At 41.2% G+C, this 22,625-nt stretch overlaps 1 protein-coding gene across 5 annotated transcripts in view; it reads left to right on the top strand.

Moving 5' to 3' along the window:
* Positions 1-22,625, top strand: part of COL14A1 (collagen type XIV alpha 1 chain) — a 187,387-nt gene that overhangs the window by 8,158 nt on the left and 156,604 nt on the right. For 4 of the 5 annotated variants that reach the window (XM_006137507.5, XM_014580806.4, XM_014580807.4 and 1 more), the window contains exons 4-5: positions 12,300-12,416; positions 19,054-19,197. The exons of the other annotated variant lie outside the window; for it this stretch is intronic. In XM_006137507.5, the coding sequence (XP_006137569.3) occupies positions 12,300-12,416; positions 19,054-19,197 (261 nt within the window). The remainder of the gene's footprint in view (positions 1-12,299; positions 12,417-19,053; positions 19,198-22,625) is intronic. 5 annotated transcript variants of the gene reach the window in all.

Below are 22,625 nucleotides of genomic sequence, written 5' to 3'. Positions count from 1 at the left end.
GGGTGTCTGGCCCTGATTGTCACTACATATGGCTCAGATTTTCCAAACAGCTTTGTTGATGCAGATGTACCTCAAAGTAATCTTAGTACCAAGTATGTGTAAATCCCCAAAATTGCTTTGAAAAGCAAATACAGTAAAACTCCATTGGTCTGGCATCCAACGCTCCGGCACTCCTGATGGTCCGGCACCATCAGGAACCCAGAAGTGCTCCGGTTGCTGGACAATTGGAGCTGCTCTGTGCCCGGCTTCCCCGATTCAGCCGCTGCTGAAACTGACCAGCAGCTGAATTGCGGTAGCCGGGGGCGGAGCCGCTCGGGTGCTGCCAGGTTGGTCCCGTGGTGCTTCCCCTCGGGGCTGCAGGACCAACCCAGCAGCACCCCAGCTGCTCTGCCCCAGGCGTCCCTGATTCAGCCGCTGCTGAAACTGACCAGCGGCTGACTCCAGGAAGTCCAGGGCATCCCGCCCACCCCACCCCACCCCACCCCAGACCCCTCATAGCCCCCCCTTCCAATAGTCTGGCATATTTGATAATCCGGCACCCCATGGGTCCTAAAGGTGCTGGATTATCGGAAGTTTACTGTACTTTAAAAAGCCATAATCATAAGAACATAAGAACGGCCATACTGGGTCAGACCAAAGGTCCATCTAGCCCAGTATCCTGTTTGCTGACAGTGGCCAATACCAAATGACCCAGAGGGAGGGAACACAACAGGTAATCATCACATGATCCCTCTCCTGGCATCCATTTCCAGACAAACAGGTGAGGGCTATAATTCCTACCCATCTTAGCTATTGATGGACCTAACCTCCATGAATCTATCTAGCTCTTTTTTTAGCCCTGTTAAAGTCTGATATGTCTACACTGCAAGCTTCTTTCAGAATAAGCTATTCTGGAAGATATCTTCTAGAAAAACTTATTTCAAAATAGAGCATCCACACTACAGGGAAGCCTCAAATTTAGTCTGAGGCAGGCTCCCCTAATGTGAACATGATACCTCAATTTAGAGCCCCAGGAGGCACTGGGGAGGAATAACTTTAGAATGGTCCTGGTGAGGAGCTATTTCAACATAAAAGCAGTGGAGCATCCATACACACCCTCTTCTGAAAAAGTTCAGAAGAGGCCTTATTTCTCATGGAATGAGGTTTAGCAGCATTGGAAAAAGCTGTGTTATTTCAATTTTCTTTTGAAATGACACAACTATAGTGTGGATGCTATTATTGTTTTCCGGAATAACAGCCGTTATTCTGGAAAAATGGTGCAGTGTAGATGCACCCCTAGTCTTCACAGCATCCTCTGGCAAGGAGTTCCACAGGTTGACTGTGTGCTGAGTGAAGAAAAATGTCTTTGTGTTTGTTTTAAACCTGCTGCCTATTATTTTTATTTGATGACCCCTTAGTTCTTATATTGTGGGAATAAGTAAATAACTTTTCCTTATTCACTTTTTCCACACCAGTCATAATTTTATAGACCTCCATCATATCTCCCCTTACGCTATGACTACACTACAGAGTTTTTACTCGAGAGGTGTCCACACTATAAGTGCGTTTTTGCGCAACAAAAAGTATAGTAGACAGGGCTTTTTGCACAAGAGTTATTCCTCTTTCTAGGAGGAATAAGCCTTTTTGCGCAAGAGCTCTTGCAGAAAAAGACGTATATGGACGGACAACAGGGGTTTCTTGCTCAAGAAACCCCTATCGGAAAAAGTACAGGTCCTCTGATGGCCTTTCTATGAATGACCATCAGAGCTTTCTTGTGCAAGAGTGTCCATGGCAGTGTGGACGCTCTTGCGCAAAAGCACATCTCTTGCGCAAAAGCACATAGAATCATAGAATCATAGAATAATAGGACTGGAAGGGACCTCGAGAGGTCATCGAGTCCAGCCCCCCGCCCTCAAGGCAGGATCAAGCTCCGTCTACACCATCCCTGACAGATGTCTATCTAACCTGTTCTTAAATATCTCCAGAGAGGGAGATTCCACCACCTCCCTTGGCAATTTATTCCAATATTTGACCACCCTGACAGTTAGGAATTTTTTCCTAATGTCCAATCTAAACCTCCCCTGCTGCACTTTAAGCCCGTTACTCCTTGTCCTGTCCTCAGAAACCAAGAGGAACAAATTTTCGCCTTCCTCCTTGTGACACCCTTTTAGATATTTGAAAACCGCTATCATGTCCCCCCTTAATCTTCTTTTTTCCAAACTAAACAAGCCCAGTTCATGAAGCCTGGCTTCATAGGTCATGTTCTCTAGACCTTTAATCATTCTTGTCGCTCTTCTCTGCACCCTTTCCAATTTCTCCACATCTTTCTTGAAATGTGGCGCCCAGAACTGGACACAGTACTCCAGCTGAGGCCTAACTAGTGCAGAGTAGAGCGGCAGAATGACTTCACGAGTTTTGCTTACAACACACCTGTTGATACAACCTAGAATCATATTTGCTTTTTTTGCAACAGCATCACACTGTTGACTCATATTCAACTTGTGGTCCACTATGACCCCTAGATCCCTTTCCGCCATGCTCCTTCCTAGACAGTCGCTTCCCATCTTGTATGTATGGAACTGATTGTTCCTTCCTAAGTGGAGCACTTTGCATTTCTCTTTATTAAACCTCATCCTGTTTACCTCTGACCATTTCTCTAACTTGCTAAGGTCATTTTGAATTATGTCCCTATCCTCCAAAGAAGTCGCAACCCCACCCAGTTTGGTATCATCTGCAAACTTAATAAGCGTACTCTCTATCCCAATATCTACATCATTGATGAAGATATTGAATAGTACGGGTCCCAAAACAGACCCTTGAGGAACTCCACTTGCTATCCCTTTCCAGCAGGATTTAGAACCATTAACAACAACTCTCTGACTACGGTTATCCAGCCAATTATGCACCCACCTTATCGTGGCCCTATCTAAGTTATATTTGCCTAGTTTATCAATAAGAATATCATGCGAGACCGTATCAAATGCCTTACTAAAGTCTAGGTATATGACATCCACCGCTTCTCCCTTATCCACAAGGCTCGTTATCTTATCAAAGAAAGCTATCAGATTAGTTTGGCATGACTTGTTCTTCACAAACCCATGCTGGCTATTCCCTATCACTTTATTACTTTCCAAGTGTTTGCATACGATTTCCTTAATTACCTGCTCCATTATCTTCCCTGGGACAGACGTTAAACTGACCGGTCTATAATTTCCTGGGTTGTTCTTATTCCCCTTTTTATAGATGGGCACAATATTTGCCCTTTTCCAGTCTTCTGGAATCTCCCCTGTCTGCCATGATTTTTCAAAGATCATAGCTAAAGGCTCAGATACCTCCTCTATCAGCTCCTTGAGTATCCTGGGATGCATTTCATCAGGACCTGGTGACTTGCTGACATCTAACTTTCCTAAGTGATTTTTAACTTGTTCTTTGTGTATCCTATCTTCTAAACTTACCCTCTCTCTGCTTGTATTCACTGCGTTAGGCACACCTCCAGACTTCTCGGTGAAGACCGAAACAAAGAAGTCATTGAGCATCTCCGCCATTTCCAAGTTCCCTGTTACTGCTTCTCCCTCCTCGCTAAGCAGTGGGCCTACCCTGTCCTTGGTCTTCCTCTTGCTTTTAATGTATTTATAAAAGGTCTTCTTGTTTCCCTTTATGCCTGTAGCTAGTTTGATCTCATTTTGTGCCTTTGCCTTTCTAATCTTGCCCCTGCATTCCCGTGTTGCTTGCCTATATTCATCCTTTGTTAGTTGTCCTAGTTTCCATTTTTTATGAGACTCCTTTTTTATTTTGAGATCATGCAAGATCTCCTTGTTAAGCCAAGCTGGTCTTTTGCCATATTTTCTATCTTTCCTACACAGCGGAATTGTTTGCTTTTGGGCCCTTAACAACGTCCCTTTGAAATACTTCCAACTCTCCTCAGTTGTTTTTCCCTTCAGTCTTGCTTCCCATGGGACCTTACCTACAAGTTCTCTGAGCTTATCAAAATCTGCCTTCCTGAAATCCATAACCTCAATTGTGCTGGTCTCCCTTCTGCCTTTCCTTAAGATCATGAACTCTATTATTTCGTGATCACTGTCCCCTATACTGTCTTCCACTTTCAAGTTCTCAACTAGTTCCTCCCTATTTGTTAAAACCAAATCCAGAACAGCTTCTCCTCTGGTAGCTTTTTCAACCTTCTGAAACAGAAAGTTGTCTCCAATGCAGTCCAGAAACTTATTGGATAGCCTGTGCCTCGCTGTGTTAGTTTCCCAACATATGTCTGGATAGTTGAAGTCCCCCATCACCACCAAATCTTGGGCTTTGGATAGTTTTGTTAATTGTTTAAAAAAGGCCTCATCCACCTCTTCCACCTGGCTAGGTGGCCTGTAGTAGACTCCTAGCATGATATCACCCTCGTTTTTTACCCCTTTTAGCTTAACCCAGAGACTCTCTACACAGCTATCTCCTACGTTCATCTCCACTTCAGTCCAAGTGTGTACATTTTTAATATACAAGGCAACCCCTCCTCCCTTTTTTCCCTGTCTGTCCTTCCTGAGCAAGCCGTACCCTTCCATACCAACATTCCAATCATGTGTCCCATCCCACCAGGTTTCTGTAATACCAATGATATCATAGTTGTATTTATTGGTTAGCAATTCCAGTTCTTCCTGCTTATTACCCATACTTCTCGCATTTGTATATAGGCATCTAAGATACTGATTTGATCTTGCCTCCCTGTTGTGCCCTGACCCTCCTTTCTCCTTGCCATTATAGGCCGTAGTCCCCCCCATTTCCAACCCATCTCCCAGTCCCGCACATTCAGCACTTACCTGTGGGCTTTGCTCACCTGCCCCCGACAAACCTAGTTTAAAGCCCTCCTCACAAGGTTAGCCAGTCTGGCAGTGTGGCAGTGTGGATGTGCTCTTGCGCAAGAACTTTTTGCGGAAGATCTCTTCTGCAAAAAGTTCTTGCGCGAGAAGCCTGCATTGTAGATGTAGCCTCCGTCTCCTCTTTTCTAAGCTGAAAAATCCAAAGCTACATCTAGACTGGCAAGATTTAGCACAAATACTCTAACCGCAAGAGTTTTTGCTTTAGAGTATTTGAGTAAGAGAGCGTCTATACTGGTATGTGCCTTTGCGCAAAAGATTTGTTTTGCGCAAAAGCATCCGTGTCAGTGTAGACGCTCTCTTGCGCAAGAAAGCTCCGATGGCCATTTTAGCCATCGGGCTTTCTTGCGCAAGAAATTGGTGTTACCTGTCTGCACTGGCCTCTTGCGCAAGAACACTTGCGCAAGAGGACTTATCCTTGACTGGGAGCCTCAGAGTATTTGCGCAAGAAGCACTGATTTCATACAGTAGAACATCAGTGTCCTTACGCAAATACTTGCGGCCAGTGTAGACAGGCGGCAAGATTTTGTGCAAAAGCGGCTTCTTTTGCGCCAAATCTTGCCAATGTAAACACAGCCCAAGTCTTTTTAATCTCTCTTCATATGGGACCCGTTCCAAAACCCTAATAATTTTTGTTGCCCTTTTCTGAACCTTTTCCTATGCCAAAATATCTTCTTTGAGATGAGGCGACCACATCTGTATGCAGTATTCAAGATGTGGGCATACCTTATATAAAGGCAATAAGATATTCTCTGTCTTATTCATAATCAGTACTGTACATGTTAGTAGTGGACACAAATTTCACACTAAAATCAAGTGCAGGTCTCAGAAAATGCAACTTCCATGTATTCTGCACCATCACATTATTGAATAATGGACTATATGGATCCATAATCCATGAAATAAGAGTAGAGAATATTCTTTTGCTATGTTTAAAGTAGTACCATGTAATCTGAATCCCCCCTTTTGACTTTTGTTGACAAAGTATTTCCTTTTCCTTGCAATAAACTGTTCACTTGCTCCTCCTGGTATCAGCTGGCTAACTATAAATCATATAGTATGCTTGAGTGATCAATTGAAGAAACAGCACATTGTAACAAGGTGCAGGAAAAATGGGGGCTAGCCCCAACTCACATAAACACTTTGGGGAAGAACTGTAAATTGATTCCTTAGGGAAAAGGGAGAAAATGTTTGGAAAGTCCTGGTTTCACATTTGAGGTTTTATCCCAGTCCTATGACCCCTTTTCCACACATTAATTTATATTACTTTCTTGTTATGAGTGCTATCTTTAGAGAAACAGACCCTGCTGAGTCATTCTTCTGCCTTAATGATGAATTATCCAATTACTTTTTGTCGGTCACTGATTTTTTAAATGTTTTTATCCTTTTTATTTGTTGAGCTTCCAATTTAATGTGAAGCATTTAATAGCTTCCATCCAAATCTTTTATCATCCCTCTGTTTTTACTCAATATTTAATTACACTCTTAATTTAGTTATAATTTTCTTTCTTGCTCAACAGATAAAGTTACTTTACAATATTTTAGGTCCTTATCCAGTCTATAATAAAAGATTTACTCTCAGCAAAACAACATTGGCTAACCAACCATCACCACTAAGGAAATATATCTCTCCATAGAGTTCCTATTTATCTATACAATAATTGAGTTAATTTAAAATTTTGTTTTTACATGTACAAGATGGCAATCATAACTAATATTGTGAGAATTTCCATGCTTTGCTAATGTATATATGCCAGATAAGTTTGGTGGACTATTACTTTGTTTAGTTTAACCAAGATTTATCTTTACAACAGTATAAAATTAGAATCTAGATGGTGTAAATAGTATCTCCGACTTTTCATAGTTTGACAGCTATATACTTGAGAATTTTTGTCCTCCTTCTGGAATATTGAGTATGTCATTGTTTTTCTGTTTGTTCTCAAGAATAATGTATTTGGAGCACTAACAAAAATAGCTGACTTCCATGTACCCGCATAAACCAAAGCCTTGAACTTGCCTTTAATCTCTTTTTGGGTGATTGCTCTAATGTTGCTGATGGCCATTTGTTTGCTCATTCTCATAAAACCCCTTAACAAGCTCTCGCTACTGATTTTTATCAGTTAACAGACTCGGTGTGAATTCTTTTTTTTTTCTTTCTGCAAGAAGTGAAATTTTGTTCCACAGACAATAATGGTCCTCAGAAATAAAGATTTCCTCTTCAGGTTGGTGACCACATAGTAATTCCCATAAATATTTTGTTGTGTTTGTCCAAGTGTTAGATTTAACTTCCTTAGTTATATGTACTTTTCCGTGCCAGAACACTAATCTTTGCATAACTAAGATATAGTTAAATATGTTTGGTGAACAACTCTTCTTTTCTCTCTATGATTAATTATTGTCTGGAAATGTTTTCCTCCTCCCTATATAGACAAAAATGAATAAGTGGATAGCAAAGATCTGCTAGTTATGTAAAGATTATTCTGGCACAAGTCTTGTAGTCTATCATATTGTAGTTCTAAAGTAAGCACAAACACATTTGGTGATTATATCCTCTTTGCTTGTTATTGTCAGACATGTGTCCGGTTTTGTAGGGAGTTTGAAAGTTTTCCTGATTTGGTGATGGCTAATTGCAAGTAGGTCAGAGCTACACTGCTTTGTTAGAAAGTGCTCTTTTAATCTATAGGTCACACATGGGGAAAAAAAGAGGCTTCATATATCTCATTTTTCCCTTGGTATAGGACACACTTAATTGGCATTTGTATTCTTGGTTATTAGAGTTCTGTGCTTAGCTGAATCCCTGTGAATCTTACAGCAGTTTCCCCAAAGATTATTTACTATTACTTTATAAAAGCAAATAATTGGAATTACATATTTTTATGAATTAGTAATCATGATTCACCACTCTAGGTTCATTCAGCATTGATGGATTCTGTCCTTGAGCTATGCATAGATCATAATGAGTCTTGAGAATGAATTAGAGACGGTAATCCTAATTAGAGACGGAAATCCTACAGCCTTTCTGTCTTTTAAAGCTTTTACCACAGCATCAGTTATTTTCTTACAAGTATGCTGAATGTTCTTGCAGTAGCTTGCCTAGCACAATATTTCACATTTGATCTTTTAGTAACAAAACAGCAAGGGCCACATTTTCAAAGAACTAGTTGTGTGTGTAGTGGTACTTATAGGTGCTTATGCTTCTGCATTGGATAATGTCTATTTTTTAAAGTCCCATTAGGGTGGACAGACAGTCTGGAGATTAGGGTGGTCCAGATCATGTCCATTGTATGCGTGAGCACATAAGTTTGTATGCATGCTCATTGCAGAGATTTTGAAAAGTGTGGTATGCTGTTTTGACACGCATTGTTTTTGTGCCCCTTACTTCCCACTCTCCCTCTGCTTTTTTTCTCCCTTGAATTCCACTGTCCTGAGAGCAGCTGGTCTTGGCTCTCCACATTCCCTTGCTGCCTCTGGCTCTTTAGGCAGGAAAATACTTGAGGCTGGTCCACTCTGCTAGAATAGGCCCTCACTAATGAGATGGATACAGTAGCAGGAAATAAAGCTTTTCCATTAAACTTTAATTTACATATTGATGACTTCTAACATTCCAAAGTGTTGATACCATTTAGAAACAATTGTAGCAACAACAACAAGAAAACCCACATACAAATATTAGCTGGCTTTTCTCAGCTCTTAAAAATGAAACAAATAGGGGGGAAAAACTACTAGACAATTTGACAGTGAAACACAGAAAATTCTTGTCCAGATCCTCAGCTGGTGTAAATTGCCACAATTCCATTGACTGAAACGTGAGAACAAATAAGGCCTGAAGGGAGTGTCTGGGCAGATCTTTCTCTCTGTGGACTCTGGCACTCAAGGCATCTGTCTGTGAATCATAGACAGAAACAACAGACAAGAAGAGAAATATTAGCTCATCATATAAATTAGGACCAGAAACCACATGTTTAGCCGACAACTAAAAAAAGATTAAAACATTATTAAGTTTCTTAAAAGATAATAGAAAGAAAAGGTATCTGCTACCTCTAAGTCATGGTGTTTGCTGTGCTGTTTCCTGGGCCTTCAAGTCTGGGGACCAGTTGTGTGGTGGCAGGAGGAAGCCACCTTCTGCTGCCATATCCATTTGGAATTGCGATGTCAGAAGCCTTGGGCTGTATGTCCAATGTTATAGTCAGGACAGAACCAATTGTTGGAATAAACCATTTAGTGTAGGGCTTGGGAACAGGTACCTCTGCCCTTGAGCTAGTGCAATGCCTCTTCTTTTTGCTGAGGGTATGTCTATACTAGAAAATTAAGTCACCTTAAGTTACTTTGATGCACAGCCATTGCAGTAATTAAATCGCTTTTGCATGTCCACATTATGTTTATTTTGTTTTGGTGGTGTGCATTCTTACCAGGAGCGCCTGTACTGATTTAACAATCAGCATGGGGCACTGTAGGAAGACTTCTGAAAGCCAGAAACCGTCCATGTAAGCAACACAATGTCTTCATTGATGCTGCATCGACCTAATTACATTGACCTAAGCACTACGTCTCTTGTTATGCCAACTTAATAACTCCACCTTCACAACTCCACCTTCACAAGTGAGTTACTTTGGCAGGAGCAACATTTTAATGTAGATACATACACAGTTGGGTCAATCTAAACTGTGTTCCATTGACCTAACTCTGTAGTGTGTGCTGTTCCCCTGCTCAACCTCCTGATAGGACAGTTTTCATAGATCACACGTCATTCAGGCTCTACATGCAGGTCTGGGCCATCACAACTTGTTACAAGTCAATAGCATTAATGATCAGGGCCAAGTGATTAAAAATTAAATGCAATTAATCACACTGTTAAAGTATAAAAGAATAACATTTATTTAAATATTTGTGATGTATTCTACTTTTTCAAATATGTTGATTGAAATGACAACACAGAATGCTAAGTGTACAAATATATTTATTTTTATTACAATTTTTTAAATTTATTTTTTATTGTAAATATTTGCCCTATAAAAACAAAAGTAATAGTATTTTCTATAGACTCTTTTTAATGTATAAGCTGAACTTACAGAGGTAGAATTCTGTGCAAAAACTGTATTAAAAAATAAAACAATGTGAAACTTTAGAATCTACAAATCCACTCCAGCCTACTTCTTGTTCAGCCAATCATGCAGACAATCAATTTTGGTTATATTTGCAGGAGATAATGCTGCCTTGCTTCTTGTTTACAATGGTCACCTGAAAGTCATAACAGCCAGATGTGCTACGGATTCATGTCTTTTCATGCTTCAACCACTATTCCACAGGGCATGTGTCCATGCTGATGACAGGTTCTGCTCAATTACAGTCCAAAGCAGTGTGGACCAAAACCCATTCATTTTCATCATCCGTGTTAGATGCCACCAGCTGAAGGCTGATTTTCTTTTCTTGTGGTTTCCTATAGTTTCCACATTGTAGTGTTTCTCTTTTAAGATTTCTGAAAGAATGTTGCACAATTCAATCCCACTAAGATTTTGGAAGGCAAGTCAGATTCTTAAACCTTGGGTCGAGTGCTGTAGCTGTCTTTAGAAATCTTTCATTGGTACCTATTTTGTATTTTGTCAAATCTGCTGTGAAAGTGTTCTTAAAATAAACATGTGCTGGGTCATCTGAGACTGCCATAACATGAAATATATGGCAGAATTCAGGTAAAACAGAGCAGGAACCATACAATTATCCCCGAAAGAATTTAATAACACATTTAATTAGCTCATTATTTTTTTAATGAAAGTCATCAGCATTGAAGTATTTCCTTAGGAATGGTGGCCAAATCATGAAGGGGCATAAGAATATTTAGCACATCTGGTATGTAAATACCTTGCAACGGAGGCTACAAAAGTTCCATGCGAACACCTGTTCTCACTTTTAGTTAATGTTGTAAATAAGAAGCATGCAGCATTATCTCCCATAAATGGAAAAAAACTTGTTTCTTTAAGTGATTTCCTGAATAAGAAATAGGACAGAGTAGGCTTGTAGGTGCTAAACTTTTACAGTGTTTTGGGTTTTTCTGAGTGCAGTTATGTAACAAAAATATCCACACTTGTAGGTTGCACTGTCATGATAAAGAGCCTACCATACAGTTCTTGCATGAGGTGAATTGAAAAATACTTTCTCTTTTGTTTATCATTTTTACAGTGCAAATATTTTTAATAAAAATATAAAGTGAGCACCGTATACTTTGTATTCTGTGTTCTAATTGAAATCAATATATTTGGAAATGTAGAAAAACATCCCAAAACATGTAATGCGTGTCAACTGATATTCTGTTTTTAACAGTGCGAATAAAACTCTGATTAATCATGAATAATTTTAAAATTATTAATTTTGTGTTAATCACATGAGCTAGCAGCAATTAACTGACAACCTTACTAATGATATTTTAGGGTAAGCTAATAGGGAATCACTACTGTATGCTAAACTGCTGCTGAATGCCCAGACGCACACAGTGGAAAGTATTCCAGGCATGCAGCTGCCTTGCTGACTCCAATGGGAAGCCCTGATTGTCCTTCCCATCCTCCCTCTACTTCAGCCACCTCTGCTTATCTCAGAGCGCACAAGTCTGGAATTTCTGATTGTTCCTGGGCCCCTGAAACACCACCTGACACTTCCTCCCACAGTACCCTCATGTTTCCATTCTTTCCAACTGATACTATTCTGAACTATTGTGGATAGCCCAAGAGTAGAGGCTGACTCCACTTACAGTGCCTGGACTGTCTTTTGCCTAAGCCTTGGCTCACCTCTGTACATCTACATCAGCCATGCAGGGGTACAAGGCAATTCTGGTTTCTGTTAGGGATGAATGTGCATTAATTATTGAAACCATGCCCACACCCCAGCCAGCTTTATGCTCCATTCTTGCAACTCGCCATTTACTAATGAAAATCGTGCTATTTCCTGTCCCCGCTCATGGCCTAAAACATATTTGCAAGAAGAACATTTGTGCCCACACAAGCCTTTGAAAATTTGGCCCTGAATGACTTAAATGAAAAACCCATAATATTTGTCATAAAGGGCTAGGAAAGGTATACACTGTCAAATAAGCAAGAAGATCAGTTTTAGTTCTTACACATTAACAAAGAGCATTTTGGATTGCCAGCTTTGCTTGCTAAACTAGAATCTTAACATCTAACACCATTTGTCTCTGTCCTTTGTAAGATCAGTAGTTTTGGGTTTCCCCCGCACCCCCTATAAATATAAAAGCTATGTCATCAGGGGAAATAAGGCAACTTGGGGATTAATCTTATTTTACAAACTAATAAGCTTTTCTTTGTGACATTTAGAATAACTTGCATCCTTTGTGTTGTCAAACTTGTGTGCGTGTGTTTGCCTGTGTATTTTCCTTAACATTTATACAAAGATTAAAGCGATAAATATTTTAAAGTAAGATCTCTTTATTTTTTTCCCTTACAGTGGCTCCTCCCACAAGACTAAGATATAATCTAGTCACTCATGACAGTGTACAGATTTCATGGAAAGCCCCTAAAGGGAAATTTACTGGATATAAGCTTCTTGTCACTCCAAGTGAAGGTAAAAATATTTACATTTGTCTGTAAGCATGTTTGGGTAATTTGGATCCACTGATGGTGCTGGCATGGTGCTTAGTGCTCTAGAAGAAAGTAGCCTCCTATTACTTTGTGGCTGATGATCTTACTCCACATAACTGGGAGACTGAGCTGGCTCAGGAAAACCAGGAGCTCTGGCTGTCCAGCAAGAGCGAGATCCATCTGACTTGCCACAGTGCAGGGGGAGGTCAGTGTGAATGCAAATTTCTGGAGCATTCTGGTGATGAAGTAAATTGACAGATACTTCCTGTGTTTCATTATCGGTGGAAGGCTCCTCTTCTGGTCCTGTCCCTCTGAGCATCCCCTTTCTGTTCTGGCCATACACAGGGAAATGGCAAGTGCCCAAGAGAGTAGGAGGAAGAAGTATGCAAATGTACATGGAATTTTGGGCAGTTGGAACAAGGGAAGTGAATAAATAAGAGGCACAAGGGCATATTGTCATCTGGCATAATTTTTTATAGTTCCATTGTCAATGAACCTAAGAGAATTTACACTAGTTTGCAATCTTCCCCACAATGCATGATGTTTTATTCCTCCTTCATATAGCACTTATTCTATAGTTACCCAAGCCTTATAGCGGGTATGTTTATAAACTATGCTGCTGAACAAACATGAAACAAATTTTCACAATATATCTACACTGTTATTCCTAGCACCAAGAGAACTAAACTATAGCTTAGTTATTTTAGAATAACTATCACATGTAGTCTATAGTGTATTCATATTAAATTTATAAATATGAGGTCTTCAAACTGCATTTGCACTTGGCTGTTATATTTTATTCTTCAAAGTAGATTATATATAATGAATCTTACAGATTGGACAATGATGTATTTGACCAGCTATAGCAATTTCTTGACAAGAGAGCAATAGATTCCTTTTCTTCCCCATATTTTACTGTTGCATTGGTCTGAGCCAGGCAAGCTTTTCAATCTTAAAATGAACCTACATGCAACATATAAAAGCAATCAAAATGTGCCAAAACTCCCAGAGGAGCAAAAGTTGCAACAATGTATGTCATGAAGCAATTAAGTCAGCTATTATGCTAAAAGATATTAAATTCCAATGGATGAATGGCCAGAAGGAAAAAAGAGTGTACACAGTTTTGATAGCATGAATGTGGATATGCTTTGGTAGTCAGCAGAGAGCAGAGGGACTCTAATAAATATTAATCTTCACAGTAATTTACAACATGATAGTGTGACACTCAATTAAAGCAGTGGTAGATTTTATTAGGACCCAGTCCAGTAGTGATATGCAAAAGGACAGAGAAGGGAGTGTTTGAGCACTGGTGGGCAGTAATGAGCAGGATACACTGTTGGTTCCACATCTGTGCCTCTTACCCTTCTGCTTGCCACCCTGCTCTCGGAGTTTGCATATGGATTGGGGCAGTAGTAGTGAAATACACAAAATGCAGCCGCCAAGTACCTTCTTAGCAGTTATTGGATCCTGCTTGGGGCAGGTTAGGCTGCTCGCTTCCTCTGTCTTTGGCCATGTTTGCCTTTTCTATGCCACAATGATGTGAACCCCAGTGCAGAATCTTTAGGAGTGGGGCTACATTCACTATAAAGAACTACACTCTGGAGGAATGCTGCTACCAGGCTGTTTTGAGCAGAAGCCGCAAGCAGTTCTGTGCTATGTGCTCTGCTATTCTGCAAGTGTCTGTATCTGATAAACAGGTTCCTGTAGCATGGTGAGTATTGCTGCTGTAGTGCCTCCTGCTGGTCATTCAGAGAAGCAGCTCAATTCAGCCCTGGAGCACCCCCTTCTGGCCAGTGTCTCTCTCATTGTTACCTGTTTAGGTCTTAATGGTTTTGCCACCTTACATTGGGACCTGTGTCCCTGTTAGACCGCAGCACTCTCCCCTCTGGGTACTGCCCTGCCACAGTGCCCCCATACTCTGGAGTCCTACCCCTGAGGGAACCTCCAACACCCTATACCCACCTTGTCTTAGTGACCCTCCTGCCAGTTGTCATCTAGCCCTTTATGTCAGGGGCTAACTGCAGTCACATGGTCACTCATTATTGGCAAGGGGTGTGGACCTGCTATCTTCTCTTGCCTTGGATGCCTCCCTGCACTCCTGGGTACACTTAGGTGTTGCCCCATGCCTTGCAGCCTGGGAATTTGCCTGGAGAGAGCTCCCCAGCTGTGCCTGCCTTTCCCCAGCACTGCTCTGTCTCAGAAAGTTCTAGCTTCCCTGGAAGCCAGGTCTCTCCTACTCCACAGCTGGAACGTACGTGAGTGAGTCTTCATTCTCAGTCTCAAGAGCCCTTATTTATACGGCCCTCAGCTGGGCCCTGATTGGCTGCTGTCTGCTGCAGCTGCTTGCTCCACAACCCCAGCCCTCTCCCAGGCTGGGTTTAATCCTTCTTATGACCATGCGGGGCAAACACCCAGTCACGGCTCCTAATGAACATTGCTCATGATGACTTTTTTAAAAGATGCATTATTGAAAGAGTGCACAGTAGTGGTTGTGTTAAGGAATGTGTTGCTTCAATAACTTTTATATTGCTGACCCCTTGCGGTCAGCAGTTTAAAATCTGTTCATTTTTATGAAAAAACTTGTCTTAAAATCAGAAGTTCCTAAAACACCTGATATCAGTCCTCTAAAAATCTAAAACCATAACACTTTCTTTTCTTTGGCTCAATAGTCTATAAAAGCTGACAAATTGTGGTGACAGGATGGATATTTTGGGACATCCATTTGTGATGTAAGACTGTTTTTAAAAACTAATGACCAAGCAAAGGGAATCAAACTACTACTTTATAGATTTTGGGCCTGATCCTACATGCATAAATACATGACTCCAGTGAGAGAAAGCCTGAGAGTAAAATACGTACAAATTTGCAGGACTGGGTCTATCAGCTGTCATAGTGAGTTAGCAACATAGTTAGGAGTAGTATTTCTGCCTTACCTCTTGATTCCAGCCTTAGCTGCAGGGAAAATAGTTAGTGGCAGTTAAATCTGTGTTACAAATACAGGTTGCAAAAGGGACAAAGAGTGGGAAAGGGAAACCATGTACGTGCAATTGAATCTACAGTTATTTGTTAGGAATTTAAACTTGCACAAGCTTCAATTTTGTAGTATTCTCAATGGGTAGCTGCTTAGTGCTGGATCTAGACAAAATCAGCTCTAGGCCAGTGGAGTCTGCAGAGCTTCTTTTGGCAAACAAATCTGACTCTTTAGATTTCTAATCTCTCCTTTGGCTTTAAAGTGCTTCATTAATCATTCGGGAATTCCCTTTTTCTAGGCAGAGACCTCTTATTCTCTCCTGCCCACATCAATTGCTTGAAAAGGATACTGTGGAATTGTGTAGAGTGTGCAGAAGTCCATACATAGTGGTTAGCTCTCCAAGATCTGAGTAATCCAGACAAGACCTTTAGTGAGGGGGTTGGAGGAATTTGCTCTTGTGCTTTCTCACAGTTGGCAGGTCCATCTCTGAGGTCAGCCAGGAAAGCTTTGCTAAAACTTAACTAAAATAAATGCATTTAATATGTCCTTTGAGGACTATTATTCAAGTATTTTTAAAAAATAGAAATTTTCACTCAAGCCATTTGTTCAGGGATTGCACTCTGCCACTGACCATGGGAGACTCAGAAATGCCAGATGAGTCTTCACAGTTCATTCATGCTAAAGATTGCTTTTTAAGTTTTGAGATTGTGGACTGCTCTCTGCTTGCCTGCCTCCTTCCCTCTTCGCAATGAGCTGCTTAGTTATAATACACCTGGGCTGTGTCTACATTGGCATGATCTTGCGCAAATATTCTTTAACTCAAGAACTCTTGCGTAAAAGTATTTGCACAAGAGAGCATCTACACTGGCATGTACCTTAGCACAAGAGATGTGCTTTTACACTGGCACGGATGCTCTTGCGCAGACGCTTTCTTGCACAAGAAAGCTCCGATGGCCATTTTAGCCATCGGGCTTTCTTGCGCAAGAAATTCATGTTGCCTGTCTACACTGGCCAGTTGTGCAAGAGAGCTTATTCCTGAGCGGGAGCATCAGAGTTCTTGCGCAAGAAGCACTGATTTCATACATTAGAACATCAGTGTACATATGCAAGAACTCCCCGCCAGTGTAGACAGGCAACATGTTTTTGCGCAAAAACAGCCGCTTTGGCGCAAGATCGCACCAATGTAGACACACCTCTGGTGCCCCATATAGAACTCCTCCTACCTCTTTCCTCATGTCTCAGGAATGTTCTTTGGTTTGTATCTCTTTGTGCTTTGATCCAGTTCTCTAACCCTATTCAAGACTCCTTAAAGGCTGATCAGCCTTTTCTGGTTCTTATTCCTGTAAGCCAGGGTACTTGAAAACTACTGGGACTCTTCCTACAGCTAGTTCCCATGTCTTGAGTGGCCTGTTGCAGCAAAACCCCTTTAGAGCTGCTGCCCCTTGAAGTGTGCTTGGCCAGATTATCTCCCAAATTGTTTTTTTTACCTGCAATTCTTCAGCTTCCTGCTCTTATAAACTGCCCCTCCCAGTTTCAGTTGCTCTGTTTTGGCCTCATTTGAAGTCCAGACCGCTAGCTGCCACTCACTACAAATTGCTTTTTCCCTTCTCTCCATGTGGGGGTTGGAGATTCAGGTTTATCTGGGTCTGTTTTCTGGCAAGTCTCTGGGCACAGCTGAGCCTGGTGAGTACTGACTGATGGAGGGCAGATCTAAATTCCTACTTTACCCATTAGCAGCCAGGGTTCAATTGCTGCTCAATGCATCCCCTGCCACAGCTGTGCTTGATCCTGCTTTCCGCATTTTTTTCCATCCAGTCCCTGCCTGCTCTTTCCCATTCTCATTCATGCCCTTCTCATTCTTGATACCTTTGGCTCTGTCCCCTGTTCTACTTCCTGGCTATGTCTAGACTGGCATGATTTTCCGGAAATGCTTTTAACTGAAAAGTTTTCCGTTAAAAGCATTTTCAGAAAAGAGCGTCTAGATTGGCACGGATGCTTTTCCACAAAAGCACATTTGCGGAAAAGCATCCGTGGCCAATCTAGACGCACTTTTGCGCAAAACAAATCTCAGCTGTCTACACTGGCCCTTTTGCGCAAAAGTTTTGCACAAAAGGGACTTTTGCCTGAATGGGAGCAGCATAGTATTTCCGCCAAAAGCACTGATTTCTTACAGTAGGAAGTCAGTGCTTTTGCGGAAATTCAAGTAGCCAGTGTAGACAGCTGGCAAGTTTTTCCAGAAAAGCGGCTGATTTTCCGGAAAAACTGGCCAGTCTAGACACAGCCCCTGAGTATATCTCTATCTCCTCATTAGCTCTTCCACTTGGCTTCTGACCCAGGACTCTGCTGTCAGCTACACCCACAGAGCCCTTATCCTTGATCCTGGCTTGATTCTGCACTAATCTCCTGGTTATCCCCATGGGTCTGATATTTAGGTATGACTGTCCAACTCTCAGATGTGACCGCTTGTGATGCAGTCTCTTCCAGGCTTCATGGTGTTAGGCTAGTATCTGCCAATAGTCCGTGGAACCAGTTGTTCATTCTATGATATGTACCTCAGAGTATCACTACAACATTTTTCCTCAGAGCTTCTGGAATGCTCCTGATGTCAATGAGGCCTTCTGGTGATCTCCTTTCATTTCTAGTCAAGGTCTATCTCATGATGTCCTATTGCTCTAGCCTCTCATTTCATGGCCTCATTCTCAACTGGGGCTGAGTTTCCAGACTGCTCCTTGAATAGATTGATTCCCACAGAAGAATCTGCAAGTTCAGATGGCTTAATATCCTGTGTGGCTTTCCAGTTCCCATCCTGTATCTCACTCAGGCTGCATCTAAACTGGCATGATTTTGCGCAAAATCTTGCTGCCTGTCTACACTGGCCACGAGTATTTGCACAAGAACACTGACTTTGTAATGTACAAAATCAGTGGTCCTTGCGCAAATATTCTGACGCTCCCGCTCAGGGATAAGCCCTCTTGCGCAAGTATTCTTGTGCAAGAGGGCCAGTGTAGACAGCAACGTTAATTTCTTGCGCAAGAAAGCCCGATGGCTAAAATGGCCATCGGAGCTTTCTTGCGCAAGAGAGCATCTACACTGGCACGGATGCTTTTGCGCAAAAGCAAATCTTTTGTGCAAAGGCACATGCCAGTACAGACGCTCTCTTGCACAAATACTTTTAATGGAAAAACTTTTCCGTTAAAAGTATTTGTGCAAAATCATGCCAGTCTAGACGCAGCCTCACTGTGTTCCCTTTCCAGGACCTCCATTTCCTGGAGGTCTTTCCTTTGTCTGTGTGTTTGTGTGTGTGAGTTTGCACATGTGTACATACCTAGGGTCTTACCTGTTATTCATATTAAGTCTTGGAGAAGATTTACATCCAATGGGGCCACCCGTTTAAGGTTACAGTATATCAACCCACCTAGCTCCTTGCTTTTCTGGGATGCCCTATCACCCTGTCCTAGCCCTCTCTGTCATTCCAAAGGGAGATGGGTTTGGAACAGCCAACCAGTGATGAATGACTGGACTTTGGTCCCATACTTAATGTAGTTTAAATATATATTTAAGTGGTTTAAAATGTAGCAATTTATCTTATTAGAGCACTCACTTTTTGTACTATGCTACTGATCTTATTTCTCTTTTTGTTTCCTTGCAGGTGGAAAAACCAATCAACTAACTCTTCAAAACAGTGCAACCAAAGCAATTATTCAAGGCCTTATTCCAGATCAAAGCTATGTTGTTCAGATTATTACATACCATAAAGACCAAGAGAGCAAGGCAGCACAAGGGCAGTTCAGAAGTATGTGTCTACATGTATATATCTGATCTCACGTACAGCACTGTCTTACCAAATATTTATTCAATCTATACATTTGTAATTTACTCAGGTGCCATAGAGATAAGCATGTTATAAATATTTAGAGCAATAGAGAACATAGAGACAATTTCAGACTAGTGTAAAAAGGCACAAGTCTGTTTACTTCAGTGAAGTACATGTGGTAATACAAAGTCTGGCTTTATCAGATATCATGCAAGAGATCTTAGAAGTAGGGATTTTAAATACAAAAAAAGTTAATTGCTCAGTGTTTCTAATTTTCTTCTTTCTCTTGTAAAAATAGCTCATGTCTTATATAAAGGGAATTGTGAGTGGAAGGAAATGAATGAAATGAGAAAGCATGTATTTTATCTTTTTCATGAGGTGAGGGAGGCAATGGGTAAATCTTAAATCTTTGAATTTTTAATAGGCCATATGCTCAGTTGGTGTAAGTCAGCATAGCTCTGTTTAATGGAGCTATGCCAGTTTATACTAGTTAAGAATTTGGCCTAATCTGTTCAGCACATGATCCTGCAAAACGCCGACACATACACAGAAATTGATAAATGTGTTTTGTCTGAGATGTGTTGATTCTGCCTGGATTTACATGTCAGGCCTAATCTACAGTAGGAAAATAGGTTAATATAACTACATCCCTGAAGGGTGTAAAAGATCTGCACTAATAAGTCATGCAGTTAAATTGATCTAACTCCCAGTGTAGACAGTGCTGAATTGATTGCAGAATTCTCTCAACTACCTAGTTATTGCCTCTCAGGGAGGTGAAGTGCCTGTGCTGACAGGAGAACCCCTCCAGTGGCATAGGTAGTGTCTCCATTGATATACTGCAGCAGCAGTTGCAGCATTTTAAGTGTAGCCAGGTCCTCCTGAAACTCAATTAAAGACAGATCAAGACAGATTTGGTCTATGGAACCAAAGGCCAGATAGCCTGGGGGTAGGGATGTAATTTTTCCTGAATCCCCTTGTTACAAAACACTATGGCTGTGTCTACACTGGGCCACTTATTCCGGAAAATCAGCCGCGTTTCCGGAATAAGCTGCGAGCTGTCTACACTGGCCCTTGAATTTCCGCAAAAGCAACGATGCTCTACTGTACAAAATCAGCCGCTATTCCGGAAAAACTATTCTGCTCCCGCTCGGGCATAAGTCCTTATTCCGGAACACTGTTCCGGAAAAGAGCCAGTGTAGACAGCCCAGTAGTCTTTTCCGGATAAAAGCCCCGATTGCGAAAATGGCGATCAGGGCTCTTTTCCGGAAAAGCGCGTCTACATTGGCCACAGACGCTTTTCCGGAAAAGAGGCTTTTCCGGAAAAGCAGCCTGCCAATGTAGACGCTCCTTTTCCGGAAAAACTGAAAACGGAATAGTATTCCGTTTTAAGCAGTTCCGGAAATTCATGCCAGTGTAGACACAGCCCATCTGTGAACATTTTTAATATTGGAGATGCTTGTACTTCAGGTTCCTGTGTGATGGGTCTGTCAACCCCTGCTCTAATTGCTAACCCACCCTCCTATCCTATCCAGCACACAATAACAAGTGGTGATAATTCGAGGTAGAATCCATGTCAAGGCCATCCCCCAGTGCCTGAATTTACTATTTTAAATAGCACTGGCTGCAAAACTGATCAAACCACAGTTTACTTTCACACTAAAGAGAAACCTATGGAATTGCTACTCAAGCTTCTGAGGTATTAGGTCTGGTTGTTCATAACTGGCTGTGTTCCACAGGAAGAGCAGATCTGGCAGCTTGATTTTTTAGAATGCAAAGGTTATATTCTATTTAATATATTGTTTCTTTAGTTGCAACATGTTTTCACTGGCTTCAGTGAGACTTGGATCCAATTTGACAGTGTAATGACTTAATGAATGAAACCAGATACAGTGTGTATGGAAGCCCTTTCTTTTTTAAAAAAACGTTGCATTTTTCAAGTTTTTTTTTCCACCATGACAAAGTGATGACTAATTATTGGATCTGAGGGAAATTCAACCATTCCAAGGCACCTTTAGGGAGGAGAGGAGAGAGCCAGAATAAAATCATGAGGGACTAGAAGGACAGAACACATGAACCCTTTAAACTCTCTGAATTCTAGCTAATGTACAAAGTCCCATCCCCCAAGCCTATAAATTTTTAACAACTTTGCAGTAGTCTGTTATTTTTAGGACAATTTATATTTTCTTTTACATGATTAGGTATGTAATTCTTATAGCTTACAAATTACAGTAGAATAAAAAGGTATAAAATAATGAAGACCTTGCAATGGAGTTTTAGCCTAAAAAAATAGATTAGACAGATGCACTTCCACATTCAATTTTACCATCATGCAAGTATGGGAATGATATTTTTGGGGGGCTTTTAAAGTTTTATGAAGGCAATATTTTAACAGTGTCTTCAACTCCATTGGGGTAGTGTGAATAGAAGAATGGCCAGCTCTTTGCCAGAGTTACTTTGCTTTTTACCTGCCTTTTAGTGAGACCAGTCTTGTGTGTGGACATCTACAAAAGCTAATGGAGTCAGTGGCTATTGAGCACAATCAGAAATTCCTGATAGGTTGCTCAGCACTGTCAGAGCTTACTCAAGCAACACTTGCAATTGACCAAATCACAAAGTCCTTTCTCCCCCTTTTACTACAGTGCAAGATTTGGTTGGCTAAAATGTGAAACCAGAATAAGACTCTGAGAGTACGTCTCCTCTTCAAGGTGGAGGTGTAATTTCTGACTTGGGAACATGGACCCACACTTGTTTTGATGAAGCAAATGTTAAAAATAGAAGTGTAGCCATGGTAGTGCAGGCGGCACTCCAATTGTGTTCCACCTCTATTCAGGCACTTGCCTCCTGTCTGTTCTAAGGTGGAGGTAGGAGAGCAGCAGTCGTGCAAAGGCAGTTCCCCTCTTACCCTCAGGTCACACACACTTGGACTTACAAAGTGGGTTTCAACACTAAAATGGAGGCTTCTACCCCCTTACTCCCAGTGCAGCACTGTAGAGATTGAAAGGATGGTCTCGTGGTTATGCACTGGACTGCGACTCAGCTGTTCTGTGTTTAATTTCTGGCTCTGCTACAGTAATCTTCAGGGAATCTGGGTGAATCACTTAATATCTCTGGCCTGAGTTCTGCAAAACAGGGATAATAATAATTCCTTTCCACTCTCACCTGTCACATCTATTTATCTTGCAAGCTCTTTGTGGCAGGGAGAGTCTTTCTTACTGTTTGCTAATGCCTAGCACAAGGAGGCTCTTATCTTGGCTGGGGCCTCTATGCACTGTGTAATATAAATAATGATTAATCCTGGTCATAATTCAGCCCTAAAAAAAGGGAAAAGCTTTAATCTAAGAGGAATTTATTTTCTGTTCTATATCCGTTGGCACAGGAAACAGACAGATCTTTCTTGGCAAGACTCA

Source organism: Pelodiscus sinensis, chromosome 2, assembly GCF_052426305.1.
Source record: "Pelodiscus sinensis isolate ZL-2025 chromosome 2, ASM5242630v1, whole genome shotgun sequence".
Lineage (NCBI taxonomy): Eukaryota > Metazoa > Chordata > Testudines > Trionychidae > Pelodiscus > Pelodiscus sinensis.
The sequence above is the reverse complement of the archived record's forward strand: the minus strand, read 5'-3'. Positions and strand labels throughout refer to the sequence as shown.